This window comes from Talpa occidentalis, unplaced genomic scaffold (genome assembly GCF_014898055.3).
Source record: "Talpa occidentalis isolate TD23 unplaced genomic scaffold, MPIMG_talOcc4v2.1 talOcc4.4, whole genome shotgun sequence".
Lineage (NCBI taxonomy): Eukaryota > Metazoa > Chordata > Mammalia > Eulipotyphla > Talpidae > Talpa > Talpa occidentalis.
The window spans coordinates 11,724,897-11,737,461 of NW_023604295.1; the positions used below are offsets into that span (position 1 = coordinate 11,724,897).

General features: G+C 38.6%; 1 protein-coding gene across 1 annotated transcript in view; it reads left to right on the plus strand.

Annotated features, from left to right (window-relative positions):
- ADAMTS5 (ADAM metallopeptidase with thrombospondin type 1 motif 5) overlaps positions 1-8,948 on the plus strand; it is a 50,530-nt gene extending 41,582 nt beyond the window's left edge. The window contains exon 8 of the mRNA XM_037525056.2: positions 1,973-8,948. Within this exon, the coding sequence (XP_037380953.1) occupies positions 1,973-2,540 (568 nt within the window). The 3' untranslated portion in view covers positions 2,541-8,948. The remainder of the gene's footprint in view (positions 1-1,972) is intronic.
- Positions 8,949-12,565: the final 3,617 nt, after the last annotated feature.

Genomic DNA, 12,565 nt, shown 5'->3' on the forward strand with positions numbered 1-12,565 from the left:
ATGAATATGAGGCTCCCTCCCTCCCTGCATCATGACAGCCAGGGAAACTGGTTGATGTACAGTTTAAATGATACCAAGAAATGTGTAAAAAAAAATGGATAAGGAGTACAAAAGGAATCATATTTTACAAAGGCACTAAGAAAGCCATGCCCTAATCCTCAGTTTGAAAATCTGCTGACTATGTGCAAACGCCCAGATTCTCATGAATATGGGTAAGGCATTAAGGACTAAAAAGTTGAAAAGACTCTCCTGCCTGGAACCTTGACCCCTCACTTTTCAAACTAAAGGGTCCTGTAACAGAATCTAATTCTAGATGTAGTACAAAAGTATAATTAATTCAATTGAATGCATAGGCCACGTGGTGAGGGTGGCATCATTTGACTTCAGTCCAGTAGGAAGCGCTAAGGTTGTCCAGCAGTCACTGAACAACGGGTATCCCATAGACAAGGGGCTTCCTTGGGGAGCAGCTCCCTCTCGGATGCAGAGGAAATGCTTGCACAAGTGAAACACTCTTGGATTTTCAGTGTACAAATCAGTGGCCATATAAATTCCAAACCTGAGTAAAATTTTGAGATTAGATAATAAAAATTGACTCACATCAGTCAAGCTGTACAGACAAATTATTTCTATTTAAATAGCCAGAAAAGTAATACATATTGGGGACCTTATTAGGAAATTTCTTATAGAGGCAAAGGTTTTGGCTAAAATAACTCCTAAACTCTCTGGTTTAGACCCTTGGGGCTTAATTAGCATTTCTGTCTTAGCATTTTCAGAAAGCTGTGGATATTTGTCTCTGCCCATTTTACTGAAGAGATAAAGAATCACTAGACCTATCGTACTTGTTATTTACCACCAATCCTCACTCTATCCATCTTAATGTTTCATAGATATTAAGCACTCGGGGAATTTTGCTACAGCATTAAAGACACATTTTTTTAATCTTTTGAAAATGAAAAAAAAAAAGATATGAGTTGTAAGCTATGGCTCCCTGAATATAGAATTTGTGTTCCATTTTGTGCTATGCCCAGGAAATTCAACATTCTCGTAGACATTAGAACAGAGCCTCTCTCTCAAGTATAGTAGTTAAATCTGAGTCTCTCCACATTTAATTCAGTGTGACAGTAGTCTGCAGATTGGAACAACATGGGGAGCATCAACCGGAGGAGGGTCCCGCATGGTGCGCAGACCTCTCCTGCCGCCCGCTGCTCACCTCAGCAGTGTACTTCGGTCCTTCTGCCTGCTCTGCTCCCCGCTCTGGCTCTGGTGAATTCTCTCACCCTCCCGCGCTTCTGACTGTACCCAGCGCTTGTATAAATAAATAGATAAATCTTTAAAAAAAAAAAAAACAAACAAACAAGTATAGCTGTCTAGGTCCCATCTTGAAAGATGGGGATTTAATTGGCCTGAAATCGGGGATTTTGATGTTTTAAATCCCGCTGTGTGATTGTAGTAGGTAAAAACGCTTGAGAAACAATTTAAAGATTTCTGTAAGATTGAGTGCAAACTTTTGTTCATTTGTGTTTATGTTTCGTATCCCATTTTTGTGCCAGAAAGAACATAAAGTCACTTTGTAATGATGGCAGGATTTAATAAGGATGGCAGTGTTTGTATAAATCATTAAAGTTATATCCATTTTTCAATCAAAGACAGGTGGCTAATATCACACTCATTTTGAATATCCTAATAAAAATGTGTGGAATGACAGTGTAACCACTCAACTTTATTACGTTGAGAAAATCAACTTCCAAAGTCAATTTTAAACGAATCTCTGAAATAATAACTGTGTTGCAATAAGACTTTTAGAGGACTTCTGTGTGTTTCTCTATTTAAATGTTTACTTATTTCCTCTTCTCTCCTCCTCCTTTTCTTTCTTCTTGCTTCTACCTCTACCTCTGACTCCCCTCTGCCCCATACCCCCTTCTCTTTTCCTCTCTCCTTCCTTCCACACCCCTATGGATATTCCTGCCTCTAGCAAGGGTTACACTGACGTCGTAAAGATTCCCGAAGGGGCAACCCACATAAAAGTCCGACAGTTCAAAGCCAAAGACCAGACACGATTCACTGCCTACTTGGCCCTGAAGAAGAAAAACGGTGAGTACCTGATCAATGGAAAGTATATGATCTCCACCTCAGAAACAATCGTGGACATCAATGGGACGGTCATGAACTACAGCGGCTGGAGCCACCGGGATGATTTCTTGCATGGCATGGGCTACTCGGCCACGAAGGAAATCCTAATCGTGCAGATTCTTGCGACAGACCCGACAAAGGCATTAGATGTCCGTTATAGTTTTTTTGTTCCCAATAAGTACACTCAAAAAGTCAACTCCATCACTGGCCACGGCAGCAATAAGGTGGGTTCCCACCCTGCACAGCTGCAGTGGGTGACAGGCCCCTGGCTGGCCTGCTCCAGGACCTGTGACACGGGCTGGCACACCAGGACAGTGCAGTGTCAGGACGGAAACCGGAAGTTAGCCAAGGGTTGTCTTCTCTCTCAGAGGCCTTCAGCGTTTAAGCAATGTTTGCTGAAGAAATGTTAGCCAGTAGTTATGAGCGGATGCAGAGATAACTGGAGGATTCGTCACCATGGTGGTGAAAGAGAAGTCCACCCAAGCAAAGAAAGTCACACTTCGGTGTCATTGTCAACAGGAGTCCAATTCTGGGCAGAATCTTCTCCCTGTGACCAAATGAAGATGAGCTGCTTCATGTGACAGTGGTGACCTTGGAGTACAGAAGGACTTGGAAGCCATTGAACATCCCCCAGCCCACAAGAATCAAAAAACCATGAGGAATGTAGAAGCCGGGGACATTTGAAGATGGCAGTACAGTCTCTCCTTGTCATCTACCTCTTATAGAATGCCTTCAAAGGCATTGTAATCATTTTCACCCATAATACACAGTAGCTTATTTTTACTGTTTGTAAATACATTGTCCCTTGGTATGTCACTTTATATCACTTGGTTCTATTAAATATATATATATTTCTATAAAAAAAAATGTTTGACCAAAGTAGGTCTGCAGCTATTTCAACTCCTTCCAGTTTTCCAGAAAGAGCTGTGGATGTTTTACTGGAAATTAAGAACTCGCTGCTGTTTTAATAAGATTTAGTACACTTTCAGACTACAGGAGATGACACTTTAGTCAGAAACCATTTTGACCACAAGCATCTTCTGAGAAATTCTGAAAACAAGAAGGATCTCAGTGTATTTCATCCTTTCAATACCTACGCCAGGTCCATTTCTTTAAATCTTTGACTGCCTGAATTTGTTCAAGCAGGAAACCAAATCCATGCATTATTTGGCTGTAGAAGTAGAGTTGGCATGTGTGTGTGATCAGTATTCAAGAGTCTAAAAATTAGTTTCCTTATGTTGGATTTTAAAAACCATGTTTTCCATTTGTATGTTCATGACTGTTTTCCCTTCCTGTGGCTGGTATCTCATACCTCTCAAGGGGTATGAGTAAAATACATAGTAAACACACAGCCAATTTCTATCACACTCAACACTGGTATACCTCTTACCAGCAAGCCTTTAAAATGTACTTGTTTTGCTTGTTTGTTTGTTTTGTTCAAGCATTCTGTAAGACCTAAATGTTCTGTACTTCTGGTTGACCTAGTTTAATAGGACTATTAAAGATTGCTTCGTCGTTAGCCACATCTCGAGTGGTGACATTCATGTGGCTAGTAAAAAAAAAAAAAAGTGGTTAACACCAATAAGACTGTTTCCACACTACAGGCAATTATGCCTTGTTTTTTTAACCCAAGTTTACTGATACTGTGCTTAAGATTTTTGCCAGTTGGAAAGATTTAGCTGTACCAGTAAGTGTTGGAGTGAAGAAATGTGATTTTTGTGAAGTTGATTGCTTTTATCTCCATAATCTAAGTAGGTTCTAAGTTTTAATAGTTAGACTTGGAAATTTCTTGCAATCACATGCACACAAATCTGGTTTTAGACAGTAGACTGCTTCCGTCTATCCCATAGCTCAGAAAATCTAACATGGTTCTTTTCATTGGAATTTGTTTTCCTTTGTGAAACATCACAGAACCAATTGTTTTTTATAAAGTTTTATAATAATCATACCAAATGTGCCTATTGTTAAAGATTTGCATATGAGGATGTTAGGGGACTATTGTTCGAGTTCCCTTAAGCTCCTACGAGTTTGTTTTTAAGGTTTTTTTTAATATAAAAGAATTATGTAATTGATCTTGCTCTATCAGTCATTTCAGTAGGCCAGGAGAATGGATATCTCACTGATTTAAGTATTACAAATTTATCTGATAAAACAAATAATTACTATTTTATAAAAGTGATCATCATCCTTTGGATTCTCATAGACTGACTTGAGTTTAGATGGGGTCATTTTTCCTTAATAAATTATCAATGAAAGAAACAAAGCCGACACACCGGTAACCTGCCTTTGAATGGAGGTCACCAGCTATCACAGGCAGAGAACAAAGCTATTCCAATCAGGCAGAAATATGAAAAGTCACACTATTTGACTATGCAGAGAGAATAAATAGGTAAGGCCAATATTCTTTTTCCCAATTGTCAAAGTAACAAGTAATTCAACTCTCACAAATTATTTTTATCTTTTGTGGTTATAATGGACTGCAACATTAAAACATAATTAAAAGCCAACATGATTGTCTCTTACTCTGCTTTCCTATACTGTATCCATTGATTATTAATATGATTTATCAATGATTCATTATCCCTTCCCCCCAAATAATGAAGTTTACATTTCTCATGGAAGCAACCCTAGACAGTTTAGAACAAATAAACCACTATTCCATGCTTTCAAGAGAAAGTGCTTTAGTTTGTTGTTTAAGTATCAATAGACTGACTGAGGAATGTATGTCTGAATTCCTATGAAAAATGACATAGACTGGAAGCTGAAAATCAGATAAATGGAGCACCCATTAGATATAAAGAATGTGAGCGAAGGGAAACTCCTCCATAATACAATCGAATGCACCCAGTGTAATGGGGGTCTCTGCTTTTCATCTTTGCACAGTTGCATCTTGAATAAAAAGACCCTAAGAGTCAGGATGCTGGGGATTATTTCCTCAAGAATGTGTCTGCAAATGCTCACATTAGTAAGGATCTAATCTTACTTACAAAACTAAGCACTCCAAGTTAAGTATCACTAAGTGCAAAGGGACCCCAGTAGGGAATAGCGTTTCTTTCTTTTAGAACAGAAAAGTCAAATTAAACCCCACTTTGTTGTTCAGTGGCATATGGGCATTGTTGAATTTATTCAATAATTTCAACTTCCTTTGCCTTCCTGTGGAAACAGTTTTATCCCATTAACTAAGAATTAAGGGATTAATCACAATAAAAAAAAGTTGCAGCACTGAGAAAAAAGTAATTTATTGTTTTTGCAACTGGTATGTGAATTTGTGTGATAAAATTATTTATTCTTATTTAACAAAAATATGTGCAAATTCTTCTATATTTAAAATGTTTTGCTGTTGTCTGACTTTTTAATTTATGCTTCATGTTTGTGTATAAAGTACACTTTGTGAGTTTACATAATATACAGCACTGGTTGCTTTTGTATTTTTTTTTTTTTTTACAGAAAGCTTTCTGTGTAAAACAGGTGTACATGTATATATTCCTCATGTATCCTTATTCTGATACTTTCATTTTACTTTCTAAGGAAGCTTTTAAATTTAATCTTCTATGACTAGCAGTGTTCATTACTGTACCTATGTCTTTTCAGTTCCATGAATAGTCATTTCTCTGAGTCACAGCTAAGAAAACACTTATTCAAGTGAATTAAGTTCAAGTTTTAAAATTGGGTACATGGATAGTCTGGACGCGTCACATAGAAGTGAAAACACAGTAAAAAAAAATCAGGTCCATTCACTTTACTGATAAACTTGGACAAGAAGCTGTTGATGTATTATATGAAAGTTGCATACGTTCATATAATGTTGTTAATGGCATCAATGTAAATAAACCCAAATATTGTTATTTGCTGCTTTAGAAACACTCCTTAAAATTATCATTTAGTCTGTAGTGTTTGTAGGATGTTATAATTAAGAGTAAACAATTGGTTTTAAATGATTCAAATGTCAGTAGTCATAACCAATTCTACAAACATGGGATTTTCCTGTTGATAGATAGAGTGTGACTTTCTATCACCACTAGTGAATCTCACAAATGATAATAGGACTTGGGACAGGTGAGGACACTTCTGATAGCATCAACTTGCCTCTGACTAAGACTTCACAGTCTGGTTACAGCAATAGGGAAAAGCATGCTTGGATGTGCAATTGACCAGATCCATCTCTGGATTTGATATTTCTCCCACTGTGTTGTTAACAAGGTCATTGTAATAGTTTCAGTGAGAACAGCAACCAGATTCCAAGTCTGGGGCTTGTACTATGACTTAGAGTTCACTGTTTATAACATAATGTTGAATTTAATAATGACCAATTCTTGCTAATAGTTAATGACTGAGTGTGAAATTTTATTGGCATGATTGGTAAATATTACTAGTCTAACTTGAGGTCATACAATGCCTTATATTTTCAAACAATTCAACTCTACAAAATAAACGAAGTGACCATTAGTATAATAACAGTCACTCAAAGCGACAATAGAATCAGTTGCCATGCCAGGGTGATCTATCATTTAGACACACAGAAAAAGAACTTGTATATTTTCTATTTTTTTCTCATTTGCCAATAACATGTAGTTTTAGACTGTTAAACAGGTAGGTCAATTTAACTCTATAGTTCACTGGAAAAAAAGTATCTTCCTTATAGTTTCTGTGAGCATGAACTACAGAAATGAATTCTCAAGTTATATCATGAAACACTAAAGTCCAATGGATAATTGTGTTCTGTTCAATGAATGCATGGGCACATGTTAAAAGATGAACCCATGCATTAGGCAGTCAAAAATGGGAATATATTGATACTTAGTGTTCTGATTGGCAAAGAATTCAATCTGGCAGATGTATCATAATTCTCAGTGCAGGTTGTGTGGAAGAAATAAAGGACTATGTTGTTACAAGATATTGGTTTTAAAAGAGAATAGGACTGAAATATACATATTAGTTAAACCAGTTCACTGTACTCACTTACTATATAGCACTTTAGCAGTATGTTTGCTCTCTGTGGTCCTTTTAATCCCATTGTCCACCAGTCAGTCCATGTAGACTGCCAAGGGTCAATTGAAAAAATAAATATTGGCCCATCATCCTACAAGGCACTGCCACTTCCAAGTGACCCAAAGTCTAACACTGTGAGCAAAACTGTGATTTGTAAATAAAACAGGGCATTCTCCCTTTTCTTCATTTTCCTTTGGCACATCCAATGAACAATTGTAATTTTCATCAAGGTGCTACCATCTTCAGTGACCAACTGTCAATGCGGTGTTTCTGAGTGACTATTTTATTCCACATGATTTTTTAGCTTGCAAAAAAAAAAAAAAAAACAACTTAAGTATTTAGTCAAGGCTGGGCACAACTTGATATTCCAAGTTGGAAAATTGCATCTAATGGACATTGTGGTCAGCAGTGAATAATGATTTAAATTCTCTGCACATCCAACATCAAAACTTGAAGAACACCAGGCTGGAGTAGTAGACGGATATGAAATCATGTTCATCACTTGCTAAGCCATCACCATTTTTTTCAAATATCTCTCAAGCTTTTTTTTTTTTCTCTACACAAACTCCTGTGTATATTTGATCTGCCATTTTTTAAACTTTGCAATATTTTATATCCACAGTAAGCATTTGGCAACTGTATCTCAGTCGTTAACAATTCACATCATATGAGAATCACTGTTTCCCATTCTGAGTATGTTTAGTTAGAAGCTCATATTGTGTGTGTGTTTGTGAGACTAGACTTTTGATGAATAAATATATATATTGTCTCTGGATGGTTATTTTCGCATTATGCACTCAGGCATGACATAACTAGCTAGAGTTGACAAATACTGCTCACAGTTTAGTATGACTAATACATCAGAGGAAATCATATTGATGCTTTGTAAATAGACTGCAGGTAACTAAACAGATTGCAGAAACTTGTTCAACTGAACGTAAGCAGTAGCACAAACAAATGAGTTCAGCACTAATCTGTAATTAAAGTCAGGTAATAAGCCTAAGTAGGTAAAATTGAAATGTTTTCAAGGTAAAGTAGAAGACGGAGGATTTGCATGTTATATATAAGCAGTAAAATGTAGGCTATTGATTACCTTCCATTTTCCAACAGGGATAACATTTTTCAGTAGGTATAATGTAGTCGAAAACCAAAAATTGTGGAAAATTAAGATGGGTCCTGTTTAAAATGTCTCCACATCTTTGGCAAATTTCAAACCTGAATCAACTATTGAAAGCGTTGCCATGTCTTGTTGCCTGCAGCCTACAGCAGCTCTGTTAACCAGGTTCACCTCTCGAACTGAGTAATTAGGGGGCAGCACTGTAATAGTTTTCACTGAGGAACAGTATCCTCTTTTGTAAAGCATTTCCTGATGTGTGACTTTAAACTGTAAAGTGAAGCATTGGTCTTGTGGTTTCATTGGGCATAATAAATGTAAATTGCAAACTATGTCAGAGTTTGCACTGCATATAATATGTTTTAGAGTTGGAAAATATTGTCTTTTTCTTTTGAATTTTCTGATAACAGTGAAGGGCTGCGGGTCTTGTGGAAGCCCTAGGCCTTCTCTCATTTGCATTATCCTTCATCCTATTCCTCAAAGATGATTAATACTCTAGCTTAATGTATTATGGATTTATTGCTGCAACTTCTTACCAGACTATCACCTACTAATCTTTCTAGAATAAAAATTCTGCTGTTAAATTAGAAACAGCTACATTATCTTGCTGGTTCATTTTTTATTTTTTAAAGACAAATGTGTTCTAGATATAAAATTAAAGTGAGTAGGAATTAAAAAAATTGAAAGTCACTAAAAAAGCCAATTTATTTGCTAACAAAATATATGGCATAAAGGTTTCTAAGGTTAGCAATTCCTTCTAAACCTGTTGAATTTGTCATAAAACAGTATATTAAAATTGTACTTACAACTTTTTCTTAGCAAGGTGTACACTTTTTTTTTTAATTGAAGTAACATTGGCTTAAAACACGATATATGACTTAGGGAAGTAGGTTCTCAGTTCTTCAGAATATACACCAGCACACCTCACCCACCGCCAATACACCCACAGCCCCTTATGCCTCAGCGGGCGCCCTCTCCCAGTTTGTACCCTCTAAAGAAATCAGTAAAAACACCTTACGTTTAACAAGATAATATAGGGGCCTCCCTGGTGGCACAAGAGGTTAAGCACAGCACTGTGAGGCTGTCCGCAGCCACTGCAGCACAAGTTCAATCCCTGGCAAGGGAGGTGACCCTCAAGGCACAGCAGACCTCTCCTGTCTCACCCGCTGCTCCCCTCAGCAGTGGATTTCAGTCAATCCACCTGTTCTGCTCCCCGCTCTGTCTCTGGTGAATCCTCTCAGCCCCCACACCTCTGGTCTGTACCCCAGTTCTTGTATGCATAAAATGTTAAAAAAAATAAAAAGTCCATATATAAACTTGGCCATGATAACATGGCAGAGATTTTTGAACACCTCCTTGGGTCAGGCCCTGTAGCAAACACCTCACAAACAATCACCCATGTTTCCTTAAGTGACCTCTGTGGGCTTGATCTGAAGAGCCCATTATTCTAATGACTGTCAGATCACCATAACTGTTCACGGCCTTCTAGTTATCAGCACTGCCAGACTCCATAACAAGACAAGCACGCAGGTAGCTGTTACCAATGCTGCCATTGAAGCTCTGACTCTTAACTCCTCATGCACTGTGAGTCTGAGGGAGGGGTAGTGGGCTGGATGGAAGACTGTGGGAGATGGGTGAAATAGGGGGACTGCTCAGAAGCCCGGATGTGGGTGCCCCTTGAGTAAAAGCAAGAAAACTCCTGAAATTCCAATGACTATGACAAGGAAATTAGGGATAGTGAGAAAGGCAGCAGAAGCAAAGGCCAGCGCTCAGTCACAAAGGAGTGTTGTCTGAAGAGAAAGAATTTGACAGAAAACTAGTAAATTGCTGCAGTTAAAAAAAAAAAAAAAACAGTTGTGGTATTTAACCTTACAAACTCCTTCACAGCTAATAATGAGCTGGTTGAGACAAGGTCAAAGGTGTGAAAATGATCCCAGGGCAGCTTTTAGAGGGGGGGGTAGAATGAACAAAGATGGTCAGAAATGGAACTACCAATGTTTGAAAAATCCAAACCATCGCTAATTCCTAGATTACATGGAGGTTTTCTCGATATATTGTTTTATCTGTTCAGCTATACTCATGTATTCCCCAACCATGAAGACATATGCTGTAATATAAACACAAGCAGCAACCACCACCTCCCCCGCCCATGTCTATATGATTTGGGTAAAGAACATCAAATCCCAGAATGATTAGCCGTCTGCGGCCGGTCCAGGCAAGGAGGCAGACAAGCAGTCTCTGTCCTTTCCTGGAACGGGATTTCACCTTTGCTCACGCATTTCCCTTTCCACTTCTAGATGCCCATAGCAATTTGTCTCCCTGGTTCAACTTTCATTGCAGTTTGATAGATCCTTTTTTTTTTTTTTTTTTTTGTGGCCCCTCGCCAGTGGCCGGGGATCGAACTAACGCTGCAGAGGCTGCGGGCAGCCTCACAGCCCAGTGCTCAACTGCTGCGCCACCAGGGGAGGCCCTGATAGATCTTTTTTTGTTGCTATTATTTATTATTAAAAGTCTCTGAAACATAGCAGCTGAGTTAGTTTTAAGTGAAAAAGAAATTAATTCTTTGTCTACAGAATTCACCTAGATGCATCTATGCTCTTCAATGCTTTCACTATCTCTTTGGCTTTTCAAAGATGTTTTCTTTTACTCAAAGTTAAAAATCAGTGTCCTCTCCACAGCCTTCAAAGCCCCGGGATCTGGCCTCACCTCCTCTCTGACTTCCTCTTCTGTCTCCATCCTCCTGGTCTACTGCATCAATTGCTTTATTTTCCTGCTTGTTCTTCACTATAGCAAACATGAACCCTGTCCAGATCCCTTTGCCCTAGAATGTTCTTCCTACTTAGACAATTGAGTCTTCTCTCCCTTCAAGTCTCTGTTTTAATGCTATCTCTCAGGGATGTTAATCCTTGACCACCCAAAATCTCTAAACCAAATACCCATGCCCTCTTAATTTTTCTTCACGGTGAATGAAGAAGTCAGAAAAGGGATCCAGGCAGTCAGTTAGGAACAGGGTGCCTCAAGCCCATTTATCAAGCTGCCCATTTATCAATGTGAATAAGGAACAATCAGTGAGAACCAACCAGGAGGTGTCTCTCCCCTTGCAAACCCAGACATCTCAAACCCATTTATCAAAGTAATAGGAGACAATTGATGGGAGTGAGGGTGCCCCCCAACCATTTAAAAATGGAATGTTCATGACCTCCACACAATAATACAATGCCAAACCAATGGACGAAAGCTAGTTTCAGGAAGGCAGGCAGGTAAGCTAACAGACCCCACAGAGACCAACCAATCAGCAAGAGACATAACTCTGAGGCACACAATGACTGAACCCCCATTCCTTGCCTGCTGTACCCACATACACTCTTGGACCCTCAGAAGCCACCCACTCAGGGACCCTCCTTGCTCAGAGAGCTTTCCTGTCCTCCTTATCTGTCAATAAATCTCAAGTTTTGCTGTCTCACTGGACTCTCTTCAGTGAATTCTTTCCTCACTGAGGCAAGAATGAACAATAGCCCCAACTCAATGGCATTTATTAACACCTGATATTTCATTAATCCTCATTTGTTTAAGTCTGGTACACCTCCTCCACCCCCCCGCCCCCAACACCCACAAGCACAGATGCACATATTTTGAAGGTGCAATCTTTTTTTTTTTCAGTCATGTCACCAGCTCCTAGGAAGGGGCCAAGCATATAGTAATCAATAAGTACTTGTTGAGTGAATGAATGCAAGAATGAATGGCAATCCAGACAGTTAATCATCATTAAGAATCCAGGAAGTGGTTGATGGTGTCTCAGTAAGTGAGAAAAACATGTTCAAGAAAATATTTTCAAGAAGTTAATACTGATATTTTAGAAAAGGAGGGAGGCCAGGGTAAGACCAGGGAAGCACAGGAGCAACGATAAGTGGGTGACAGCAAGAATATCTTCTTGATTATAAGGCAGGTCTTTAAATCTTAGGATTCCATATTGTGGGGGCAGAAATATCACTCCCTAGTTACCATTCCTTGATTATTCTTTGAAACATTAATCTGGGTAATGATAGGAAAGTATTTTGTAGATGGAATTCATGCTAAACCAACAAACCTTAAAATAGGAAGATCATACTAAATTAATTGGCAGGGGTAAGGCAATCACAGGAACTCAAAAACAGAACAGAAAGGCAGAGGGGAAGTCAGAGACTTCTAAGTATCAGGCTATCAGGATACCATTCACGCTCAATCACATTGAAGATGGAGAGGAGTCTCAAGCCAAGGAATGAAGACATTGTCTAGATGTCAAGGACAACTCATCCCGTTGATGAGCCAGCAAGGAAACTGGATCATCCTTCC